Genomic DNA, 26,012 nt, shown 5'->3' with positions numbered 1-26,012 from the left:
GATAAACTGATTGTCTACTAAAAATACAAAAAAATTAGCCGGATGTGGTGGCACGTGCCTGTAGTCCCAGTTACTTGGGAGGCTGAGGCAGGAGAATCGCTTGAAGCCAGGGAGGCAGAGGTTGCAGTGAGCCCAAATTGCACCACTGCACTCCAGCTTGGGTGACGGAGCGAGACTCTGTCTTGGAAAAAAAATAATAATAAAATAAAATAAAATGCCAACATCCAATCTAATGTTAAAATACTTAGGCCGGGCACAGAGGCTCATGCATGTAGTCCCAGCACTTTGGGAGGCCAAGGTGGGAGGATCGAGACCAGCCTGGGCAACATAGTGAAACCTGGTCTCCACAAAAAGAAAAAACCAAGCTTAAAATACTTAAGTGGGGGGTGTAGCCCAACATCATGTTTTCACAGAAAATCTCCCAGGGGACATTGCCACTTTTCCTCCTAGGATAACGACCCTTTTCTTCCTAGGCCTCTGTGGTAGGCAGAATAATTCCCCAACTACCAAAGATATCCACATCCACATCCTAACCCAGAACCTGTGTGTGTGAGATTACATGTCGAAGGGGAATGAAGATTGCAGATAAAATTAAGGTTGCCAATCAGCACACTTGTGACAGGGATATTCTCTTGGATTATCCAGGTAGGCCCAGTGTAATCTCAGCATCCCTATAAGTAGAAGAGGGAGGCAGAATGAACGAACCAGAGAGATGGCAGTGTGAGAAGGACTTGGCCTGACGTTACCAGGTTTTAAGATGGGGGAAGGGGCCATGGGCCAAGGCATCCAGAAGTTGGAAAACGCAAGGAAATAGACTCTTCCCTAGAGCCTCTAGAAGAAACATCAAGCCTGCCAACACTTTGATTTTAGTCCAGTGAGACGCATCTCAGGCTTTTTTTTTTTTTTTTTTTTTGAGTCAGATTTTCACTCTTGTCGCCCAGGCTAGAGTGCAATGGCAGGATCTTAGCTCACTGCAACCTCCGCGTCCTGGGTTCAAGCAATTCTCCTGCCTCAGCCTCCCCAGTAACTGGGACTACAGGTGCATGCCACCACGCCTGGCTAATTTTTTATTTTTTTATTTTTTTATTTTTATTTTTATTTATTTTTTATTTTTTATTTTTTATTGATCATTCTTGGGTGTTTCTCGCAGAGGGGGATTTGGCAGGGTCATAGGACAATAGTGGAGGGAAGGTCAGCAGATAAACAAGTGAACAAAGTTCTCTGGTTTTCCTAGGCAGAGGACCCTGCGGCCTTCCGCAGTGTTTGTGTCCCTGGGTACTTGAGATTAGGGAGTGGTGATGGCTCTTAACGAGCATGCTGCCTTCAAGCATCTGTTTAACAAAGCACATCTTGCACCGCCCTTAATCCATTCAACCCTGAGTGGATACAGCACATGTTTCAGAGAGCACAGGGTTGGGGTTAGGGTCACAGATCAACAGGATCCCAAGGCAGAAGAATTTTTTCTTAGTACAGAACAAAATGAAAAGTCTCCCATGTCTACCTCTTTCTACACAGACACGGCAACCATCCGATTTCTCAATCTTTTCCCCACCTTTCCCCCCTTTCCATTCCACAAAACCGCCATTGTTATCATGGCCCGTTCTCAATGAGCTGTTGGGTACACCTCCAAGACGGGGTGGTGGCCGGGCAGAGGGGCTCCTCACTTCCCAGTAGGGGCGGCCGGGCAGAGGCGCCCCTCACCTCCCGGATGGGGCGGCTGGCCAGGCAGGGGGCCGAACCCCCACCTCCCTCCCGGACAGGGCGGCAGGCCGGGCGGTGGGCTGACCCCCCCACCTCCCTCCCGGACGGGGCGGCTGGCCAGGCGGGGGGCTGACCCCCCACCTCCCTCCCGGACAGGGCGGCAGGCTGGGCGGTGGGCTGACCCCCCCACCTCCCTCCCGGACGGGGCGGCTGGCCGGGCTGAGGGGCTCCTCACTTCCCAGTAGGGGCGGCCGGGCAGAGGCGCCCCTCACCTCCCGGACGGGGCGGCTGGCCAGGCGGGGGGCTAACACCCCCACCTCCCTCCCGGATGGGGCGGCTGGCCGGGCTGGGGGCTGACCCCCCCACCTCCCTCCCGGACGGGGCGGCTGGCCGGGTGGGGGGCTGGTCCCCCCACCTCCCTCCCGGACGGAGCGGCTGGCCGGGCAGAGGGGCTCCTCACTTCCCAGTAGGGGCGGCCGGGCAGAGGCGCCCCTCACCTCTCGGACCGGGCGGCCGGCCAGGCGGGGGGCCGAACCCCCACCTCCCTCCCGGACAGGGCGGCAGGCTGGGCGGTGGGCTAACCCCCCCACCTCCCTCCCGGACGGAGCAGCTGGCCGGGCAGAGGGGCTCCTCACTTCCCAGTAGGGGCGGCCGGGCAGAGGCGCCCCTCACCTCTCGGACCGGGCGGCCGGCCAGGCGGGGGGCCGAACCCCCACCTCCCTCCCGGACAGGGCGGCAGGCTGGGCGGTGGGCTAACCCCCCCACCTCCCTCCCGGACCGGGCGGCTGGCCGGGCAGGGGGCTGACCCCCCCCACCTCCCTTCCGGACGGGGCGGCTGGCCGGGCGGGGGGCTGGCCCCTCCACCTCCCTCCCGGACAGGGCGACTGGCCGGGCGGGGGACTGGCCCCCCCACCTCCCTCCCGGACGGGGCGGCTGGCCGGGCGGGGGGCTGACCCCCCCACCTCCCTCCCGGACGAGGTGGCTGCCGGGCGGAGATGCTCCTCACTTCCCAGACGGGGTGGCTGCTGGGCGGAGGGGCTCCTCACTTCTCGGGCGGGGTGGCTGCCGGGCGGAGGGGCTCCTCACTTCTCAGACGGGGCGGTTGCCAGGCAGAGGGTCTCCTCACTTCTCAGACGGGGCGGCCGGGCAGAGACGCTCCTCACATCCCGGACGGGGTGGCAGGGCAGAGGTGCTCCCCACATCTCAGACGATGGGCGGCCGGGCAGAGACGCTCCTCACTTCCCAGATGTGATGGCGGCCGGGAAGAGGCGCTCCTTGTTTCCTAGATGGGATGGCGGCCGGGCAGAGACGCTCCTCACTTTCCAGACTGGGCAGCCAGGCAGAGGGGCTCCTCACATCCCGGACGATGGGTGGCCAGGCGGAGACGCTCCTCACTTCCCAGACAGGGCGGCAGCCGGGCAGAGGCTGCAATCTCGGCACTTTGGGAGGCCAAGGCAGGCGGCTGGGAGGTGGTTGTAGCGGGCGGAGATCACGCCACTGCACTCCAGCCTGGGCACCATTGAGCACCGAGTGAACGAGACTCCGTCTGCAATCCCGGCACCTCGGGAGGCCGAGGCTGGCCGATCACTCGCGGTTAGGAGCTGGGGACCAGCCCGGCCAACACAGCGAAACCCCGTCTCCACCAAAAAAATACGAAAACCAGTCAGGCGGGGCGGCGCGCGCCTGCAATCGCAGGCATTCGGCAGGCTGAGGCAGGAGAATCAGGCAGGGAGGTTGCAGTGAGCTGAGATGGCAGCAGTACCGTCCAGCTTCGGCTCGGCATCAGAGGGAGACCATGGAAAGAGAGGTAGAGGTAGAGGTAGGTAGAGGTAGAGGTAGAGGTATTCATTCTTATTTTTATTTTTAGTAGAGACTAAAAATATTATTTGTTTCACCATGTTGGCCAGGCTGGTCTCAAACTTCTGACCTCAGGTGATCCGCCCGCCTCAGCCTCCCAAAGTGCTGGGATTACAGGCTTGAGCCACTGCACCCAGCCCGCATCTCAGACTTCTGACTTCTAGAAGTATAAGATAATAAATTTGTATTGTTTGAAGCCACTAAATTTGTCATATTTTTTTACAGCAGCAGTAGGAAATAAATACAAGCTACAAAAGGAAACCATGGTTTTTAATTTCTTCTTATGATTTTCAGTGTAACTGTTTCCGTTCTGGGGCTTGAAGGTAGCCCTGAGCATGGCTGGTATCCTGTTTTCTCCCACACCTTAGGGTGGTGGAGGATGGGGTTAGGACACATGGTCTGCCTCTGGCCCTGGCCTCGTGGGCTTGTAGAAATCCATGTCTCCCCTTTCCCTCTAAGCCATGTAAAAGCCAAGTCTTGACTAGAAATGAGTGTTGACAGCTGCTGGATCTACAAATAGGTCCTCCTTCCAGGCCTGTGGCGGGATTGCACGTCCCAGGGAATCTCTTTAGAGTTAGATGTGGACATGTGGCTTGCCTTTGCCAATGAAGCTTTAAGACACAGTGTACAATTCATCTCATTCTCATCCCACTGCTGCAGTGAGCATGAAAGAATGTGCCAAGATGGGGCCACTGTCAGCGCCTGGGTCCCTGGGTGACTACAGTAAGCCAAGCCTTCCCTAACCTGTGTTGTACATTTAATGTGAATAAAAAATAAAGTTCTGTTTGATTAACGCTCTGAGGTTTGGTACTTTTTGTTTCACAGCATAGCCTAGTCTGGCTTGGCCTGACAAATCTGGGTCTTTTTTTTTTTTAAGAGCCAGGGTCTCAGTCTGTCACCCAGGCTAGAGTACAGCGGCACAATCATGGCTCGCTATAGTTTCGAACTCCTGGGCTCAAGTGATTCTCCTGCTTCAGCCTCCCAAGTAGCTGAGACTACAAGCACACACCACCACACCTGGCTAATTAAAATTTTTTTTTTCTTATAGAGATGGGCTCCCACTGTGTTGCCCTGGCTGGTCTCAAATTCCTGGGCTCAAGCAATCCTCCCGTCTCAGCCTCCCGAGTACCTGGGACTACAGGCGTGTGCCACCACACTGGGCTCTGGGTCTTACCAGATTCTCTGTCTCCTAGTCAGCCTCTTCACTCATGTGGCCACGAGAGGCAGGGCCTGAGCTTTCCTCATTTCAGACACAAACATGTGCAACGCAGACTCTGGCCCCAGCCTCACAATAAAAAGTGAGAAAAAAAAAATCTGCCTGGTTTCTCTCCCCAGGGAGCTTGGAGGCTGAGGGAGCTAGGCCCTGCACAGGACCCACTAAAGAAAGAAAGGAGCATTCCTTTATGGAAGTGCCAATCTCAAAAGGGTGGAAGTAAATCCTTCATGAGGCCTCATACCAGTTAGCTTGAACCTCACGTGTACATTTAATACTTTGGCACCAAAAGCACTGGCCCATCCTGAAGGTCAACTTCTCTTGCAGAGAGCCAGAGGAGAGATACTGCAGTCCCTCGCCTCCAGCCTCAGCAGTCATGACAGGGTTATCCCAATCCCCCTGGGGCAGAAGGGAGTAGACACTGACCACTCGGCCTAAACCAGGGGCTTCCCTTTTAAAAAAACAAAAACAGAAACTAACGAACAACAACAATGAAAAACATCTCTTTCCTCCAGGCAACTCCTGGCAGCTCTTGCTAGTCCCCTACGTCTCCGCCGCCCCTGGTCCTGTAGTCTCCATGTAGGGGCCAAGGCTGTGGAACATCAGCGGCTCCAGGGACCCTTTTTCTCTTGTGCTTTTCACTGCCCCTCATGCTTGCTGAGACTTTTTCCCCAGCACAGCCAGTGCTCCTGGACCTTTCACATTCATTATTATCTCACCGAGAAGGTCAAGAGGGTTAATTATTGATGTCAACGTTACGAAACTTGTTACTACTCTTAAAGATGATATTAACGGCTGTTTTGAAATTCTCATTGCCTCAGCACTATGGTCTAGTGGCTTTCCACTCTTGATGTGCATTACAATTACCTGGAGAGCTCTTGAAAACCACCCAGAGCCAGACACTCTCCCCGGCCTAATTAAACGAGAAGCACGGTGTCCTCATTGCTCTCTATCAGGCATAATTACCTCTCCATGTCTTTGTGCGCTGTGGGTCCTAGTCCTTGACACACAAAAAGAATCAGCAGCAGCACTTGGTCAATATCCAGCCTCATCTCTCCCATCTTGAGGAGGGTCTGACAAGTGTAACATTCTTTGAAATTTCCGAGAAATTGTTTCTTCCTGTACTCTCTTCCCATCTCCACCCCATTCTTTCTAAAAGCCTGTTTTCCTCAAGTCAACATTCCTCAGAATATATTCTGTAGAGAGAGCAGGGGAGCTGGGAAAAACACAGTAGTTAGTGACTGTGGTTGGCTGATAATGGCTCCCAAAGATAAGTCTGGTCCTAACCCCTGAAACCTGTGAATGCTGCTTTATTTAGGGAAAAGGGTCTTTACAGATGTAATGAAGTTAAATACTTGGCCATGAGGAGACTATCCTGGATTATCTGGATGGGACTTAAATGCCCTCACACACAAGTGTGTCCTTATAAAAGAGAGACAAAGAGCAGACACCCGGAAGAAGGAGAGCCCCCATGAAGATGAAGGTAGAACCTGGAGTGATGATCTCATAAACCCAGGAATGCCAGCCAGCAGCTGCCAGATGCTACAAGAGGTGAAGAATGGATTCTCCCCTAGAGCTTCTGGAGGGAGCATGGCCCTGCTGACACCTTGATTTTGGACTTCCAGCCTTCAGAACTTTGAGATAATAAATTTCTGTTATTTTAAGCCACCCAGTTTGGGGTGATTTGTTACAGCAGCCTCAGGAAGCTATTACAGTGACCAAATGAGTTTGGTGACTCTGTCTATAGCAGAATGTCCTGAAAACTTTCTTATGCTAATGGGCATTGTTTTCCAAATACAGGCCCCAGACAAGTGCTCCACAGAACACACCCTGCAATAGGTCACACCTTAGCCAGCCGCCACGAACCAAGCTCCCAGCATCGCAGATTGTATGTGTGCAAGACCTTTATGCATGAGACCATTTATTCATTTTCTAACTCATTCAAATAAAGAATTATTTGTCGAATATTTATTTATTTATTTATTTTGAGGCAATCTCACTCTGTTGCCTAGGCTGGGGTGCAGTGGTGCCATCACGGCTCTTTGCAACCTCTTCCTCCCAGGCTCAGGTGATCCTCCCGCTTCAGCTTCCTGAGTAGCTGGGACTACAGGCTCACATCACCACATCTGGCTAATTTTTTGTATTTTTTGTAGAGATGAAATTTTGTTACTGGAAAGGGGTCCCAATCCAGACCCCAAGAGAGGGTTCTTGGATCTTATGCAAGAAAGAATTCAAGGTGAGTCCATAGAGTAGAGTGAAAGCATATTAGGAAAGTAAAGGAATAAAAGAATGGCTACTCGATAAGCAGAGCAGCCCCAAGGGCTGCTGGTTGCCCATTTTTATTTTTATTTAATTTATTTATTTATTTATTTATTTTTTTGAGACGGAGTCTCCCTCTGTCCCCCAGGCTACAGTGCAGTGGCACGATCTCGGCTTACTACGACCTCTGCCTCCCGGGTTCAAGCGATTCTCCTGCCTCAGCCTCCCGAGTAGCTGGGATTATAGGTGCCCACCACCATGCCCAGCTAATTTTTGTATTTTTAGTAGAGACAGCATTTCACCATGTTGACCAGGCTGGTCTCGAACTCCTGACCTCAGGTGATCTACCCTCCTCAGCCTCCCAAAGTGCTGGGATTATAGGTGTGAGCCACCGAGCCTGGCCCTATTTCTTGATGATATGCTAAACAAGGGGTGTGGATTATTCATGGCTCCCCATTTTAGACCATATAGGGTAACTTCCTGACATTGCCATGGCATTTGTAAACTGTCACGGCGCTGGTGGGAGAGTAACAGTGAGGACAACTGGAGGTCATTCTTGTTGCCATCTCAGTATTCATGGGTTTTAGCCGGCTTCTTTACTGCAACCTGTTTTATCAGCAAGGTCTTTATGACCTGTATCTTATGCTTACCTCTTAACCTGTGACTAAGAATGCCTTAACCTCCTGGGAATGCAGCCCAGCAGGTCTTAGCCTTATTTTACCCAGCCCCTATTCAAGATGGAGTTGTCTGGTTTAAATACCTCTGACAGTTTCACCGTGTCATCCAGGCTGGTCTCAAACTCCTGACCTCAAGTGATCTGCCCGCCTCGGCCTCCCAAAGTGCTGGGATTACAGGCATGAGCCACTGCACCCAGCCTATTTATTGAATATTTAAATAAATAAAAATGTATTTGTTGAATGAGCACCTACTATGTGTCAGAAACGATTCAAAGCCCTGGTGACATAGTAATTTAAAAAACCCAAATTATATATCTTGTGAAAAGTATATTCTAGTGGAATAATCGATCAATAAGCAAATAAGTAGCAGGTGGTGATGAATGCTATAAAGAATATAAAATGGGCCAGGCACGGTGGCTCACATCTGTAATCCCAGCACTTTGGGAGGCCAAGACGGTTGGATCACCTGAGGTCAAGAGTTTGAGACCAGCCTGGCCAACATGGTGAAACCTCGTCTCTACTAAAAATGCAAAAAAAAAAAAAAAATTAGCTGGGCATGGTGGTGTGCACCTGTAGTCCCAGCTACTTGGGAGGCTGAGGCAGGAGAATCACTTGAACCCAGGAGGCAGAGGTTGCAGTGAGCCAAGATTGCGCCACTGTACTCCAGCCTAGGTGACAGAGTGAGACTCTGTCTCAAAAAAAAAAAAACAAAAATATATATATATATACACACACACACACACACAACACACACATATATATATAAAATGGGCCAAAAGGATAGAGAGGGATGCAGGGTGTATTTTACAGTGGGTGATCAGAGAAGGCAAAGCACTTCACCGGGTTTTATACCCAAATTAATCTCATGTAATGCTCTCAACAACCATTTCATCATTATCATACAAAGTAGGTGTAATCTCTACTTTGTACACAAGGAAACTGAGGCTCAGAGAAGTGAAGTGATTTGTCCAAATCACACAGCTATGAATTGGTCGATATGGGATTGGGATTGAGACCTAGGCGGGTCTGACACCAAACAAAGCCCATTTACTACTACCATGCTACACGGTTCCTGTACCCAATTGGACTCCCATTGGAATCCTCTAGAGCCTGCCTTGGCCTTTCTACTACAATTGTTCACTGATTCCCAGTGGAGTTTGGGAAATCATTGACTAATGATTCTGAGGGTAAGAAAGCTGGAGGCAGGGGATCAGATGGCAAAGGACACTTCTAGTCAGAGACTTGCCCTGCAGAATCGCTTCAACTTAGTTCTATATTTGGAAGGCAGTCATAGGGTACTGAAACTTCCTGCTTCCTCCCCTGGGTCTCCTCATCTCTCCTTTGTGTCCTGCCCTGTCACCTGGGGCCCTCAGGCAGAGCCACAGAGTCCAGCTAAAGAGACTTTTTATGCCTTTGTGGCTCTGAGCTGCATCTCTAAGTCCTGGATGGTGGGTGGGACTCGGGCAGACAGACCAACCAAGCAGTGGAAGCTTGGAGCAGGTCTACAACAGCATGTGGCCCAGTTCAGCTGGAATATAGGATGCTCAAGACAGACTGGAGAATCAGGCTGGCCTGGAGGCTGGGGCCAGATCATGGAAGGCCTTAATGGCCAGGCCAGGAGAACAGCCTCCATTCTCTTGGCTGGTGTTTGCCAAAGCGTGTCCTGCAGACCACTCATGTTTGGGGATAGTGATAGCAGTGATAGGAGGGGGTCTGTTGTGAGAAGGTGGAGGTTCCTTGTTAAATAAGTTGAGGTTCAGTGAAAGTGAACAGATTCCTTTTGTGCAGGGTTTCTCCAACCTGGCATGAGGGCCAGAGGGCAAGCCAATGGGTCACGGTGAGTGCCATCCTCACGGCGAAGATGGATGGAACCCCGCTAGAGGCAGACTGGCCTGGGGGTGGCCAGTCAATCCTGTGGATTCGGCTCTTTATTGTCTCCTCTTTCCGCTCTCTGCCACCCTGCTACCTCCACTTTAACTAACATCCTCCTACCCTCTAAGTGGTCTCCCTGCACCTACCTGCCCCCATACCATCTCCCCTCTCCCAGACTTGCCTTCCCTGCCCGCACCACAGCCATCCTCTGCCACCATCCCATTACCCTACGCCTCTTCACATGAAAGCGCTTCTCTAGCTATTTTATAAGCTATGGTAATGGCTAAATACTCCAGGAATTAGTTATGTGAAAGACCACTACTCACTAGCAAATGTGCTAAAAATTCATCTGGAGTCTCACGGAGGGTTTGTCCTAAGCCATCCTTGAAAAAAAAATTGACTTTTTATTTTTATTTATTTATGTATTTATTTTGAGACGGAGTTTCACTCTTGCTGCCCAGGCTAGAGTGCAATGGCACCACCTTGGCTCACCGCAACCTCCACCTCCCGGGTTCAAGCGATTCTCCTGCCTCAGCCTCCTGAGTAGCTGGGATTACAGGCATGTGCCACCAGGCCTGGCTAATTTTGTATTTTTAGTACAGATGGGGTTTCTCCATGTTGGTCAGGCTAGTCTCGAACTCCCGAACTCTGGTGATCCGCCCGCCTTGCCCGCCCAAAGTGCTGGGATTACAGGCGTGAGACACCACACTCAGCCTTAACTTTTTAAAAATATTGTTTCCTTTTTTTTTAGAACTAGACAGAGCTTTACCGCACTGTTAGTTTCCTTGGTAACCACCTCTAGTTTCCAACCCCTAGACCTCCTGTCCTCAGTCCCTAACTGCAGACCGTCTGAGGCACTCCCACACTCCCTGGCTCCAGGAAGATGCCTTGCCGTGGTTCTCACCCCAGCCCCTGCGCTATCTCAGTGCTCCACTCCAGAGCCCATCGCCAGGTCCCAGACTGGGTGTCCTCAGCCCCTAAATTCACATCATGGTCTTTTCAAATCCAGTTGGGGGCAGGAAGGGTATTCACAAGATAAAACGTATTCCCAGAGACAGAAGGGCGGGCTGGTTAGGAGTGTGGACTTTGAAGCCAGAAGGCTTGGTTTGAAAGCCAGGCTTTGTCACTTACTAGCCGTTTGACCTTGGGCAAGTGACTTAGCCTCTTTGAGTCTGTTTTATCATCCTTAAAAGAGAAATAAAAATAGAACCTTTCTGAAAGAGTTTTCACGAGAATAGATATGTGTAAAAGTGCTTTAAGCAGCACCTGGCACTTGGGGAGCATTCCTGGTCAATATTATTGTTGTGGCCATCCATCTGTCCGCTCATCTTCAGATGTTTTGGCTTAGTCAGCAGTTAGTCTGGGATTTTGTGACTGAGGAATTCATGACTGCCACAAGCAAGAGCATGTTTTTAATTTGGTGTCTCTTCAAGTTTTTTTTTCTTTTTTTTTTTTGAGACAGTCTGGCTCTGTCGTCCAGGCTGGAGTGCAGTGGTGCGATCTCAGTACACTGCAACCTCCACCTCGCGCTTCAAGCGATTTTCCTGCCTCAGCCTCCCCAGTAGCTGGGATTACAGGCGCCCATCATCACGCCTGGCTAATTTTTTGTATTTTTAGTAGAGACAGGTTTTCACCATGTTGGTCAAGCTCGTCTCAAACCCCCGATCTCAAATGATCCATCCACCTCGGCCTCCTAAAGTACTGGGAGCACCCAGGCATGAGCCACTACACCCAGCCCTAGATTGACTCTTAATCCAGAAGACAGAGAGGTTAAATAACCTGTCCGAGGTCACATAGCTAGTAAATGGCAAAACCAGGACCAGGAACCCAATCCAGACAGCCTGCTCCAGGGTCCGTGTGCTTACCCACTCTGCTGCCCTGCCTTGCATGGGACTAGCCAGGCTCTGGCCAGACTGCCACTGATGCCTATGCCTGTGCAGATGGCTAGCTGCCTAGTTGGAGAAATACAGGCTCCACTCTAAGAGGAGGCAGGGCCTGGGCCATGGCACCTCGGCACAGGGCATGTGGACAAAGTCCCCAAGGCCGACACCACACATTGGGATTGTAGAAAACGATTTTTGGCTGGTTGAGGAATTTTCCAGAAGGCCTGAGAGTCCAAGCAGGTAAAGTCCAGCCCAGAGTCAGGCCCACCATTAAGAGGCCTCGTGCAGGTCCTGGGAGGGCAGCTTCAAGCAGTATTGGGTGTCTCAGAAGGTACGGACCCAGGGAGGAACGTTACTTGGCAGCTTTGCTCAGTGGAGTGTCTTTGGGTTGGGCACAACGGTTTCCAGGGTGTGCCTTTCCCTGTTCCTGGAAGCCCAGCAGCAGCCAAGAGCCCCAGGCCATGCCCAGTCCAGACTACCTGCTCCTCAGGAAGGGGCCTTAGCCAGCTGTGCAGGCCCTCTTCAGTTTGGGAAAAAGAACTTCAGACTCTCAGCTGGTGACACCTTCTGAATAACACAACCCCAAATCCCTTCTATTCAGCCAGTCTGAGCCAAGGATGGGGTCAACCCGGGAGCCTCTGGTGTGGCCTGTATTCCTTGAGGGGCCCTGAGTGGCTTGGAGAAGAAGCCCTCGGGCTGCTGATGCCTTGCAGCTGGAGGGCAAGCAGGCTTCCCTCCCTGGTTCAAAAGGCTGCAGGGGAAGTCAGGAGGAACTTGGCTGAGAGGTTGGAGGTAGCCAGACAGTGAGAAAAGGGAAGAAGCCCAGGACTCTAGAAGCACAAAGTGAGGCCACAGGCAGGAAAGGTGGGGACCAACTGAGGGAGGGAGAGGTGCTTTCCTGGGACCGGGATGAGGCCAGAGGCCACTGCCAGAAAAGATGTGTTCCCAGGCAGGCTTGACCCCACCTTCTTCTCACACGGCCTCTAAGCTGATTCAGGGAATAGCATCCGATATCAACCCATCCTGCCTGAGATTCTTCTGATACTATTTTTTTTTTTTGAGGCGGAGTCTTACTCTGTCACCCAGGCTGGAATGTAATGGCGTAGTCTCAGCTCACTGCAAGCTCCGCCTCCCGGGTTCAAACGATTTTCCTGCCTCAGCCTCCCGAGTAGCTGGGACTACAGGCACGTGCCACCATGCCCGGCTAATTTTTGTATTTTTAGTAGAGACGGGCTTTCACTATGTTGGCCAAGCTGGTCTCAAACTCCTGACCTCATGATCCGCCCACCTCGGCCTCCCAAAATGCTGGATTACAGGCGTGAGCCACCGCGCCCAACCTAACTTTTATTTTGATATAACATAAAACTTATTAGGTTGGTGCAAAAGTAATTGTGGTTTTTGCAATTAAATGCGGTTTCTGCAATACTTTCAATTGCAAAAACTGCAATTACTTTTGCACCAACCTAATACAAACAAGTTGCAAGAATAGTACAAAGATCTCCTTTATGCACTTCCTCCATATCACCAGTTATTAGCATGCCGCCCCATTTGCTTTATCCTTTGTGCATTCTCTCTTGCTCTGCATATTTGGTTTCCAAGTCACACAAAAGTAAATTCCAGACATCATGACCCTTAACTTCTAAATATCTCGATGTGTATTTCCTGCAAACAAGGACATTCTCTTACATTATCCAAATTAGCTAAATAGCAGGAATACAAGGTTTTTGTCTAATCTCCAGGCCATATTCAAATTTTACCAATTGTCCCAATCTTTTAGCTTAATTTTATTCTTTCATTATTATTATTATTATTTTGAGACAGGGTCTTGCTCTGTCACCCAGGCTGGAGTGCAGTTGTGCGATCTCAGCTCACTGCAGCCCCAAATTCCCAGGCTCAGGTGATCCTCCCACCTCAGTCTCCCGAGTAGCTGGAACCAAAGGTGCGCACCACCACGCCCAGCTAATCTTTGGTTTTTTTTTTTTTTTTTTGTAGAGACGGGGTTTCACTGTGTTGCCCAGGCTGGTCTCAAACTCCTGGGCTGAAGCTATCTGCCCACCTTGGCATCCCAAAGTGTTGGGATTACAGGCGTGAGCCACAATGCCTGGCTTATTCTCCTTTTTTTTTTTTTTTTTTTTTTTTTTGAGACAGAGTCGCTCTGTCACCCAGACTGGAGTGCAATGGCGCAATCTTGGCTCACTGCAACCTCCACCTCCCAGGTCAAAGTGATTCTCTTGCTTCAGCCTCCTGAGTAGCTGGGATTACAGGCACCTGCCACCACGCCTGGCTAATTTTTGTATTTTTAGTAGAGATGGGGTTTCACCATATTGACCAGGCTGGTCTTGAACTTCTGACCTTGTGATCCACCCACCTCGGCCTCCCAAAGTGCTGGGATTACAGGTGTGAGCCACCGTGCCCGGCCTTATTCTCCTTTTTGATGACTGTTTAATCACACAGCTAATACATGAATGCAGTCTCTGAATAAAATAATACAGATAAGGCCAAAGCAGTCCTCTTTGAACAGCACTCTCGCTCCCAGCCCCTCTCACCTTACACAGCGTCCCTGTAGAGTGTAATGGGGGAAGATGAGGAGCCTGTGCCACTAACTAGCTGTGTGACTTTGAGTAAGTTCCTTGAACTTTCTGTGTTTCTGTCATCTGTAAAATGAGGATGATGATGATAGTAATGGCCACATAGTTACTACATAGTTGTAGGTATTAAATGAATTCATCCCAATAAAACCCTGAGAACAGTGCCTAGCATGTAGGTAATCAATAAATGTCCATCAGGCGAGGTGACTCGCCTATAATCCCAGCACTTTGGGAGGCTGAGGCGGGCAGATGGCTTGAGTACAGGAGTTGGAGACCAACCTGGGCAACATAGCGAGACCCCTGTCTCTACAAAGAGTTTAAAAACAATAATAATAATAAGTTGGGCGTGGTGGCGCATGCCGATAGTCCCAGCTACTCAGGAGGCTGAGGCAGGAGGATCGCTTGAGCCAAGGGAGTCGAAGCTCCAGTGAACTATGATCGCACTCCCCACTGGGCAACAGAGTGCGACCTTGTCTCTAAAAAACAAAACAAAAAAAAAAAACAAGCAAAAAAAAAAAAAGAACCAAAAAAAGCCCCAAAACAAATAAATGTCCTCAGTTCTTATGACCCTGTTTGACCTCACCCTGTGGGGAAACCCAAGGAAATGCAAGAAGCAAACTATCAACACTCCCCTCTATGGCTCCAGCCCAGCCAAGTGGGTGTCCACCCTCACCACACAAGATGCCTGATTAGGGCTGTGTGATGAGAAAGGTGTGGCTCCTGATGAGTCCTTGAGCAGCAGGATGTTTGGAGGGCTGGCAGTGTGACACAGCCCTCCTGGCTGACTAGGCTTGGACAGATCACTTCACCTCTCTGAACCTCCATTCTGCAAAATGGGCGCAGTAGCCTCTCCCTCACTGGGTGGCTGAACGGTTTAAAGGAGATCGCATGTATGAAAGTAAAGCCTTGCAGAATGGAAGTCATTTTATTTAATAGTTCCCAGGGAACTGCCAGAGACAGGATGACAGGAAGGTCATTGTGCTTGGTGGTGGGGCTTGGGTCCTGAACTGCTTTCCAGCCCCCTCTACCCTCCTGCCGTCACAAGAACGTTCCGTTCTAACCAGTCTGACCGCCCCTGGTGTGAGGAGCTCTTCCTTACTTCCTTGTCTTGGCACCTGGTGTTCCCCCAGCCTGAGAACAGCCTTGTCTCCCTTTGCCATGTGGCAAACAGCAGCAACGTCCTCCAAGACCCAGCTCAAACTTCATCTCCCCTTTGAGGCCTTCTCCATTCCCCAAAAAAGCAGTGTCCCCACAGGTCTGGGAACTCACCCTCATGGGCTGGGGCTGTCTGTCCCACCTCCTGGGCTCCCAAGGCCCCAGCCCACGGCCCCCAGCACTTAAAATGGACTTGCCTCCCAGGAGGGCTCAGAGCTGCAGGACATGGGCAGAGGAAGAGGCAGTTCCCAGGCCCCAGGTCTCCCTGTGACTTCAGCTCTCTTTCAAGGGAAATTCAGGGCCAGGAGAAGGAAGTCCAGGGTCCCGGCACTGTCTGGAGCAGATACACACCCCTGCCCAGGGCTTGGACTCTTCTTGATTTCAGGTAAGATAGTCTCAGCCCCAGCCTGGGCCACACGGGAACCTCAGGCCTGGCTGAGCCTGCTCCCCTAACAGCCTGGGGCTGGCGGCCAAGTCCAGTAGCTTTTGGAGTAGTGCTCCAAGAGGCATTTGGAGGAGCTGCGAGAGAGGTTGTGAAGCAGCCGACTCTGACAGAGAGGAGGAGGAAATGGCCCTTTTCCCGGGCTGGCCGGCCTGGCAGACAGCAGTAGGGGCCCTCCTTCCTGTGAGGCACTGGGCCCAGGCCTCAACCTTTGAGCCTCCCATCTCCTCAAACCACAGCCCAGAGGTGTGAAAAAAAGAAAAAAACAGGGGGAGGGGTGGCAGAGAAGAGCCAGGTGCACATTTCACACCTTGACCACAGGTGGGGCCCGGAGCAGCTTCACTCTGACTAACTTCCTCCTCAGGCTTCCCCGCCAGCTGCTCTGGAGGGCGGAGGCAGGAGGCTCACTGGCCAGAACTCTGATTGCAGGCCCTTGGCCAGGCAGCTGTCCCCTAAGCTGGGCCTGATTCTGTCCTGGTCTGGGAGCTGTTTGGGACCAGAAAGAACCAAATTAGACAGCTGGTCAAGGGTTTGGCTCAGCCCCGTAACACAGCAACCTTCTAAGACATCTCAGCTGTGCACGACGGCAGAAGCCCACCACAGACTTGCAATTGCGAGGTTAGGAGGGGTCGGTTTGGAAAGCTCCTAGAGCGGGAGGAGACTGCTGCTCACTAGGCACCTACCCTGCCCCAGACACTTTCTACACATATCATTTGCAGTCTCCAGAGCAACCCTATCAAATGTATACTATCCTTAGACCCATTTTTCAGATGAGGAAACCAAGGTACAGAGATTAAATAATTTGCCTGAGATTACACAGCTGGGCAGCCAGAGGATTCACCTAGGACTGGCAAACTCACCGCCCCCCTCCACCCCCAGTTAAGGCAGAGGGTGGCCTCTCTGGAAAACCAGCCCTCCGGCCAAGTCCACACCTGTATGCCCCACAAGTGCCACCCTCTATCACTGGCTCTCTTGATATGAAAGGCTCCTGGTTGCTCCGGGTTTGTAGCCAACATCTCTCTCACTCAACATTCTCGATTGTACTCCTACTAAGCTATGGGCCCTGTGCTAGAAGCCTACAGCCTTGGTTATTCCAGTTCATCTTTTTAACAACCCTGCTGAGGAAACTGGCTCAACTCAGCTATGTAATTTGTCCAAAGTCACACAGCTCGAACAGGGTGGAGTCAGGGCTGGAACTCAGACAAGTTTAGCATTCTTCCCACAACATCATGGCCTCACTGGGAACAGCTCAGCCCCATAGCCCAGCTTGGGCTATCAGGTCACGGCCCTGATATCAGGGTACGGCCCTGATTATCAGGGTGTCCGAGCTCAGAAAGGAAAGCTCTCTGCTCCTTTCCAAAGCTCTTGCCCTGCCTTTCTCTCATGTGTCCTTCCCAGCAACCTGGGAAGGACATGATACAAACAAGTGAGGAGACTGGAAGGACACCAGGAAGGACACCAGGGAGGACACCAGGGTTACCTTTTTTTCTTTTTTTTTCTTTCTTGTCTTTTTTTTTTTGAGATGGAGTCTCACTCTGTCACCCAGGCTGGAGTACAGTAGCACGATCTCAGCTCACTGCAACATCCACCTCCTGAGTTTAAGCAATTCTCCTGCCTCAGCCTCCTGAGTAGCTGGGACTACAGGCGTGTGCCAGCCTGGCTAATTTTTTGTCTTGTTTTGTTTTGTTTTTTGAGATGGAGTTTCACTCCTGTTGCCCAGGCTGGAGTGCAGTGGCATGATCTCGGCTTACCACAACCTCTGCCTCCTGGGTTCAAGCAATTCTCCTGTCTCAGCCTCCCGAGTAGCTAGGATTATGGGCATGCGCCACCACACCCGGCTAATTTTTGTATTTTTAGTAGAGGCAGGGTTTCTCCATGTTGGTCAGGCTGGTCTCGAACTCCCAACCTCGGGTGATCCACCCGCCTTGGCCTCCCAAAGTGCTGGGATTACAGGCATGAGCCACTGTGCCCAGCCTGGACTTTTATCTTTCACATGGACCAGTAACATTTCAACATCTATTTAGAGCAGGGCTCCCCAGCCCATGGGCGGTGGACCAGTATACCGGTCTGTGGCCTGTTAGGAACCAGGCTGGACAGCAGGAGGTAAGCTGCAGTGGGAGGGAGCATTACTGCCTGAGCTCTGCCTCCTGTCAGATCAGCAGAGCACAAATCCTGTTGTGAACTGCACATGGGAGGGATCTAGGTTGTGCATTGTTTATGAAAATCTAATGCCTGATGATCTGAGGTGGAACAGTTTCATCCCGAAACCATCCCCACTCCAGTCCGTGGAAAAATTGTCTTCCACGAAACCGGTCCCTGGTGCCAAAAAGATTGGGGACTGCTGATTTAGAGGACCCACATTGGGTTGTCAACTTCTGCCATCACAAGATATTTGCAAAACTACCATCTATTTTCCCCATCATTTCATAAAGAAAAGGCCCTTTTGATACCAAAAAAAAGGGGGACAAATAACATGATTGCTGAATATAAGACAGACCTTTAAATGGAACAAATGTGGCTTTCCATGGTCAATTTTCTCATTTGCAGAAGCCCATGGAACTCAAACCTCTTCACAGGCCAGCACTGGGAGACTGTGGTCCCAGCTCCCATCCCTTTTCCACCCCCATAGGTAGCTACTGGCCAAGTCCTGCTCATCCTAACTGGCCTGGTTTCTGGAATCCTTCCTGCTCCCTCCACTGGCACTGCTCCTGACCTCTGCCAGGCCCTCAGTTCCCTCTGGCCTGAACCCTGCAGGTGACAAGCTGTTTAGAGCAAGGAGAGTCACATCTGTCCACAGGAGGGGAAGGGCCTTGATGCCTTGCAAGTATGCATCATGTGGGTGTAAATTGAATTCCAGGCCCTAGCCTGGAGGCTTTGGTGGGGCAGTCTGGCTGAAAACTGGCCCCAAGACCATGGGCTAGCACTTGCTTCTCTCTCTCTCTCTCTTCTCTCTTCTTTCTCTCTCTCCCTCCACCCCTGCTTTCCAACTAGGGGAGAGAGAGAAAGAGGAAACTGCTTGGGAGAAGCAAATTACGGGCAGCCTTGCCCACTAGTAATGAGAAGAGGGCGACAGGGAGGGTAGAAGAGGGCAAAGGGGAGAGCTGAGGGCAGGTGGGGAGAGGAATTGTTCACCATTCTCCGCCATAAAGTGACTGATGTGCTGTACCAAGGCTGCCTTACAGCTTTTCCTTAAGATCAAGAGGTTCCTATGGCCTCCTCCCCAACCCCATCCTCCTTCTTGCCCCAGAAGCAACTGCTTTTATGAATTTGTGGTATCTCCTGTCCCTGTTTTAAACCTCGAGAACCAACAGTGTTATCCAAAACAACATGGTATTGATTTTGCGGTGGTTTTTAGAGTTTATGTAAGTGGCATCAAACTATACATGGCATTCTGTAACTTGCTTCTTCTACCATGTGATCGTTGGCTTTTCTAGATGCATCCATGTTAAAATGTGTAGCTTTAGTTCATTCGTTTTTAACTGCATGAATATATCATAGCTTATTCACTTAAAAGAAACTGAAGACAGTGTTCATGAGTAGGAAAAGGAGAATCAGACAGCCGTGGGATCAGTCCTCACGCCCACCTTTAATTGCCGTGTCTGGGGAAGGCCTGTCCCCTTTCTGAATCATGCATGCAGATAACCCCGCACTTCACAAGTGAGTTGTGTGGTTGAAATAAGGCAGTGTCGGAGAAAGCACCTAAAGCAATGTCTATCACATAGCAAGTTCATTACTGGTAGTTCCCTTTCCTTTTCCCCACTGATTAGCAGGGAGAGGTGGTGGTAAAAAGCTAGATTTAGTGTAACGGCTTTTTAAAAAATATTTTAATTCCCTTTTTAAGAGACAGGGTCTCACTCTGTCACCAGGCTGGAGTGCAGTGGTACAATTATATCTCAAGGCAGACTTGAACTCCCGGGCTCAAGCAATCCTCCTGTCTCAGGCTTCCAAGTAGTTAGGACTACAGGCACATGCCACCATGCCCGGCTGGCTTTTTTTATTTTTGGTAGAGATGGAGCCTCACTATGCTGCCCAGGCTGGTCTCAAACTCTTGGCCTTAAGTGATCCTCTTGCCTCAGCCTCCCCAATAGCTGGGATTACAGGAATGAGCCACTGCACCTGGCTGAAATTTTTAAGAAGGTGGATCTCCTTTGCAGACTTATTTCTCTACCCAGCCTTTACAGTCATGCAAAGATCAACTCAAGGCCAGGACAGATGAGTTCCAATCTATGGAGCACTGACCCTACCAGTGCAGGCAGCAGGGTTGCCCTTCACTTCTCAGCTGCATTGCTTCCTCTTCAGACCTCTGTTCTCAAAGGACCTGCCCCTAGCCAGTCATCCTCTGCCCAGCTTTTCTTGTCCCAAGCTTGTAGCCAGCTCCTCCAGAGAGGTTTCACCCAGTCACGGAAACTCTGTGGCCTAAGGTTTAGGGAGGTCTGGTAGAGGTAACTCCCTGGAAGAGGCTGCTGCTGAGAACTGCCTGAAACTCCCACTTCCTCTGTGACTGCAGGTTTCCAACCACAAGCACCAAAGCAGAGGGGCAGGCAGCACACCACCCAGCAGCCAGAGCACCAGCCCAGCCATGGTCCTTGAGGTAAGTGCTGCTGCCCAGCCAGGCCAGGACAGAGTTCGAAGTGGAAAACCCGGGGCACTAGGGGAATGCCAGGGCTGGCCCACAGCCCAGGGTCACCACAGGGTTGGGTGAGTAGCTGGAGGCCGCATGGGTTGTGGCAGAAACAGCACTGGGGAATTGGGAACCCAGCTTGGCCACTGACCCTGGGTGCCTCTCCTCTCCTCTCTGGCTTTGGTGTCTCGTCTGCAAAATGGGGGTACGGGGGGCAAGTAGACTCGAAGGCTCCCTTCAGGAGACTTGGAACTTTGACTCTTGCGTGCTGGACTAAATTGGTACTGGGGAGACCTGCAGGTCCATAGTGCTGGGGGTGAGGGGATAAAGAAGATTCCTTCTCAAGCTAAGTGGGGGATCCCCTTGTGGGCAGCTAAATGGCCGTGCAAGCCTCAGTGTAGGGAGGGGGAAGGACTGGGCAGACTGCATGCATTTGGGGGGCGTGGTGACTTGTAGAGAGGCCACACGTTGGGGGGGGGGCGCAGGAAGTTGGGGTCCCCGGACAAGGGCCAAGGAGGGAAGAGGAGGGTTAGTGACTGGAAAAGGGGATTGTTGAGAGGCGCTGGGGAGGAAGGTGGTTGAACTATGTGTTGGGGGTGGGGCACTGAGGACGCAAGGCAAGCCGTGAAGGGAGAGCAGGGAGAGAGAGGACAGTGGGCAGAGAGGGCTCTGGGCACCGGAGGGACGCTCTTCTTCCTGCCCAGGGGTCCCTGGGCCGATGGGATCACGCAGAAGAATGCGAGAGAAGCAGCCTTTGAGAAGGGAAGTCACTATCCCAGAGCGCAGGCTAAGCGGATGGAGTTGAGGAAGTACGGCCCTGGAAGACTGGCGGGGACAGTTATAGGAGGAGCTGCTCAGAGTAAATCACAGACTAAATCCGACTCAATCACAAAAGAGTTCCTGCCAGGCCTTTACACAGCCCCTTCCTCCCCGTTCCCGCCCTCACAGGTGAGTGACCACCAAGTGCTAAATGACGCCGAGGTTGCCGCCCTCCTGGAGAACTTCAGCTCTTCCTATGACTATGGAGAAAACGAGAGTGACTCGTGCTGTACCTCCCCGCCCTGCCCACAGGACTTCAGCCTGAACTTCGACCGGGCCTTCCTGCCAGCCCTCTACAGCCTCCTCTTTCTGCTGGGGCTGCTGGGCAACGGCGCCGTGGCAGCCGTGCTGCTGAGCCGGCGGACAGCCCTGAGCAGCACCGACACCTTCCTGCTCCACCTAGCTGTAGCAGACACGCTGCTGGTGCTGACACTCCCGCTCTGGGCAGTGGACGCTGCCGTCCAGTGGGTCTTTGGCTCTGGCCTCTGCAAAGTGGCAGGTGCCCTCTTCAACATCAACTTCTACGCAGGAGCCCTCCTGCTGGCCTGCATCAGTTTTGACCGCTACCTGAACATAGTTCATGCCACCCAGCTCTACCGCCGGGGGCCCCCGGCCCGCGTGACCCTCACCTGCCTGGCTGTCTGGGGGCTCTGCCTGCTTTTCGCCCTCCCAGACTTCATCTTCCTGTCGGCCCACCACGACGAGCGCCTCAACGCCACCCACTGCCAATACAACTTCCCACAGGTGGGCCGCACGGCTCTGCGGGTGCTGCAGCTGGTGGCTGGCTTTCTGCTGCCCCTGCTGGTCATGGCCTACTGCTATGCCCACATCCTGGCCGTGCTGCTGGTCTCCAGGGGCCAGCGGCGCCTGCGGGCCATGCGGCTGGTGGTGGTGGTCGTGGTGGCCTTTGCCCTCTGCTGGACCCCCTATCACCTGGTGGTGCTGGTGGACATCCTCATGGACCTGGGCGCTTTGGCCCGCAACTGTGGCCGAGAAAGCAGGGTAGACGTGGCCAAGTCGGTCACCTCAGGCCTGGGCTACATGCACTGCTGCCTCAACCCGCTGCTCTATGCCTTTGTAGGGGTCAAGTTCCGGGAGCGGATGTGGATGCTGCTCTTGCGCCTGGGCTGCCCCAACCAGAGAGGGCTCCAGAGGCAGCCATCGTCTTCCCGCCGGGATTCATCCTGGTCTGAGACCTCAGAGGCCTCCTACTCGGGCTTGTGAGGCCGGAATCCGGGCTCCCCTTTCGCCCACAGTCTGACTTCCCCGCATTCCAGGCTCCTCCCTCCCTCTGCCGGCTCTGGCTCTGCCCCATATCCTCGCTCCCGTGACTCACTGGCAGCCCCAGCACCACCAGGTCTCCCAGGAAGCCACCCTCCCAGCTCTGAGGACTGCACCATTGCTGCTCCTTATCTGCCAAGCCCCATCCTGCCGCCCGAGGTGGCTGCCTGGAGCCCCACTGCCCTTCTCATTTGGAAACTAAAACTTCACCTTCCCCAAGTGCGGGGAGTACAAGGCATGGCGTAGAGGGTGCTGCCCCATGAAGCCACAGCCCAGGCCTCCAGCTCAGCAGTGACTGTGGCCATGGTCCCCAAGACCTCTGTATTTGCTCTTTTATTTTTATGTCTAAAATCCTGCTTAAAACTTTTCAATAAACAAGATCGTCAGGACCAGGGCATGTTCATGCATCATTACAGTCAGCCCAGCCCACCTGGGCTCCAGGGGCACTTCCTGGTTCTACCTGCCTGGCCCTGGGTCTGTGCCAGCCCATCCTGCCTTCATCAATGTCTGTCTGCAGCTTTGTCTCTGCCCTCGTGGGCACTCCTGTTCTACTCACAGGGAAACACCCAAGTACATGGGTGCAGAGTGAGCAGTTAGGCAGCTGGTTGGCATAATTGGGGAAGGGGCCATCAGACATGAACACGAGAGCTCTGCACTCCAGCAGCTCAGGACAGGAGGCAAGATGTGTGCGAAACTAGCGAAACCCAGCAGCCTGGGCCATGGGGCACATAAGTGGCACAGTGAACCCAGAGGGCACTGAAGGTTGGAGCCATTTGGGAAGGCTTCTTGAAGACTTAAAGGGCAAGTAGTATTTCCAGGCATAAGGGAGGGCAGTAGCAACAGTGGGAAGGCTGAAAGTAAGACTGAAAGGTAATTTGGGATCAGGTGATGGTATTGGAGACCAGTCAGAAGGCCCTACTGGTTTTTCAGGTGAGTGATACAAGCGCTTACTAGGGAAATGGCTGTGGGCTTGAAGAAAAGCAAGGCCAGATGACTTGCCAACAGTCATTAGCACACAGCCACCTGGAGGCGGGCTGTGGGGAGCATTTTTCCAGGGCTATCAATGAGGCCGAAGTGAGGGAAAGAAATAACTGGGGTTTCCCAGAAAGGCAAGTGACAGGGCTGAGTTAAAACAGAAGGTGACAAGGTGGGTCTACTGCACTGTCAGTGCCCCCTAATTAAGTCACCAATGTGCTAGGATCCAGTTTCACAGGCCAGCTGCACCCCTGCTGAAACTGCAGAAACGGCCGGAGGTGGGAATGGGGAGGAAGAATCTGAAGAGTTACCTGGGGAAGCTCGTCCCACCACATAAAACACACCATCCTGCTTTGTGGCCACTAGACACTCCAAGCTTTTACAAAATGAAGAAAGGAAGGGAAATGACAGAACGCACCCTGCCTAGAAAAAGTATCAGGGTAGTCAAGATGCTTGTGGCCGGCTGAAAACGTGGCGCCCAAGATGTCCCCATGCTAACCCCCAGAGCTTGTGACTATGTTACCTTAGATGGCAAAAGGGAATTGAGGTTGCCAATCAGCTGACTTGAAGAAGAGGCTCCTGGATTATCCAGGTGCGCCCAAAGTAACCACAAGAGTACTTTAAAAGTGAAAGAGGCGCCGGGAGCGGTGGCTCACACCTTAAATCCCAGCACTTTGGGAGACTGAGGCAGGCGGACCACTTGAGGTCGGGAGTTCGAGACCAGCCTAGCCAGCATGGCTAAATCCCGTCTCTAATAAAAACACAAAAATTAGCTGAGCACAGTGGTGCATGCCTGTAATCCCAGCTACTCAGGAGGCTGAGGCAGGAGAATCACTTGAACCCAGGAGGCGGAGGTTAAAGCAAACCGAGATAGCACCACTGCACTCCAGCCTGGGCGACAGTGAGACTCCATCTCATAAAAATAAATAAATAGAAATAAAAGTGAAAGAGAGAGGCAGCAGGGGAGTCAGAGAGGGAGCTGTTACTGCCTCTGGAGGACAGGACCATGAACCCAGGAAATGTGAGCAGCCTCTAAAAGGCAGAAAAGGCCAGGCGAGGTGGCTCGCACCTGTAATCCTAGCACTTTGGGAAGCCAAGGCATGTGGATCACTCGAGGTCAGGAATTCCAGACCAGCCTGGTCAACACGGTGAAACCCTGTCTCTACTAAAACTACAAAAATTAGCCGGGCATGGTGGCAGGTGCCTGTAATCGCAGCTACTCGGGAGGCTGAGGCAGGAGAATCACGTGAAAGCAGGAGGCAGAGGTTGCAGTGAGCCAAGATCGTGCCACTGCACTCCAGCCTGGGTGACAGAGCAAGACTCTGTCTCAAAAAAAACAGAAAGGAAAATACAAGGCAACAGATTCTCCCCCAGAGCCTCCAGGAAGGTACACAGCCCTGTCAACACCCTGATTTTAGCCCAGTGACACCAGTGATGGACTATCTGACCTCCAGAACTGTAAATGTGTGTTGTTTTAAGCCACTATGCTTGTGGTAATTTGTTGTGGCAACCATAGGAAACAAATACAATGTGGATCCCAATCCACATCCTGAATCACTCCAAGAAGTAGGGAAGCTGCTAAGTCCTTATGGGCAGTCACAGAAATCCAGAGAGAAACACAGAGTGCAGCACGCTCCTCTAGACGAGTCCTGGAGGGCTTCAGATGTTCGGAGTCTTGGACAAAAGACCAGAGGGTCTGTTCTGCTCTAGGTGCAGGGATTCAATGAACAGACTTTGCTAACAAGCAAGATGCAGAAAACTTTTATTTTTTGATTACATGGCTCAGATAGTTTCAATCAATACCATCAATAACGAATTTTATGAAACACGTTTGTCTTTCCTGTCTACATAGATGCCACAGTAGCCCTAGTGTTTAAGTGTTGCCTCTCAAACTTGTCCTCTTTCCAGCATTCTCCTCTCTCAACCTGCCAATCTTGAAAACTCACTTTTCTTTTGCATTTTGTTCTACATGTGAAAAATATGGAACTCAAGTAAGACCCAAGGTAGATCCCAAGGGCTTCAGAAATACCCTGTCAAGGGCACAGAATGGTTAGCAATAGAGTCCCTGTTTAAGGTCAATCATCGTTAATAACATGAATCTTAAATTCTAACATTACTTACTTAACAGTACCTAAATTCTAATATTCCTAACTTCACAAAACAAACTTTTCTAAAACTTCTTACCAGTAAAGGATATAGCTCACATTAATATACTCTAAGATAACCTTAAGAATTCTTCATTGCCTTGTAATTCCTGCCAAGTGTTTTCATCACATCCCCAAGGCTAATCCTAGCCATCTCCTGCATAATTTTTCTATAATACTTCTGCACATACACAGCAAATGGTCACACGTGGGGCACAATACGGGTCCCATCTTTCCGAGTTAATGGCACCATGACCAGAGACCCCTTGCATTTGGCACAGATGAAGCGGCTGGTGTCCAACGATTTGGTGTAGCGGCCAATCCTGGGAAGGAATGGAACAACACACAACAAAAGAATCAGTCACTGCACCTCAGCATCAGCTCTGAGATGTTAGCCTTGGGCCCAAAGCAATAATTTTCTCTGGGTTGTCAGAGACCCGGACACCAAGCGGCAGCAGTGGTCAGGCCGGCTCAAATTACAGAAGAGAAAGGAGAAAGAGAACGTGGAAAGGAGGAGAGAGGTTC

General features: G+C 51.7%; 2 protein-coding genes across 4 annotated transcripts in view; one reads left to right on the top strand and one right to left on the bottom strand.

The window, feature by feature from the left end:
* Positions 1-15,339: 15,339 nt before the first annotated feature.
* CXCR3 (C-X-C motif chemokine receptor 3) lies at positions 15,340-22,926 on the top strand. Of its 2 annotated transcripts, XM_063703349.1 has the most exons (3): positions 15,340-15,590; positions 20,155-20,238; positions 21,217-22,926. In XM_063703349.1, the coding sequence occupies exons 2-3, from the start codon at positions 20,227-20,229 to the stop codon at positions 22,309-22,311; spliced, it is 1,107 nt and encodes a 368-aa protein (XP_063559419.1). In that variant the 5' UTR covers positions 15,340-15,590; positions 20,155-20,226; the 3' UTR covers positions 22,312-22,926. The 2 variants fall into 2 exon arrangements, with proteins under 2 accessions (XP_063559419.1, XP_004064415.1); XM_004064367.3 differs by lacking the exon at positions 15,340-15,590 and having other exon boundaries at positions 19,990-20,238.
* Positions 22,927-25,088: 2,162 nt separating this feature from the next.
* The window catches only part of GCNA (germ cell nuclear acidic peptidase), a 36,203-nt gene continuing 35,279 nt past the window's right edge, over positions 25,089-26,012 (bottom strand). For both annotated transcript variants that reach the window (XM_063702901.1, XM_063702900.1), the window contains exon 13: positions 25,089-25,810. In XM_063702901.1, the coding sequence (XP_063558971.1) occupies positions 25,690-25,810 (121 nt within the window). In that variant the 3' untranslated portion in view covers positions 25,089-25,689. The remainder of the gene's footprint in view (positions 25,811-26,012) is intronic.

This window comes from Gorilla gorilla, chromosome X, assembly GCF_029281585.2.
Source record: "Gorilla gorilla gorilla isolate KB3781 chromosome X, NHGRI_mGorGor1-v2.1_pri, whole genome shotgun sequence".
Classification (NCBI taxonomy): domain Eukaryota; kingdom Metazoa; phylum Chordata; class Mammalia; order Primates; family Hominidae; genus Gorilla; species Gorilla gorilla.
This window is presented reverse-complemented; position numbering and strand designations above follow the sequence as displayed.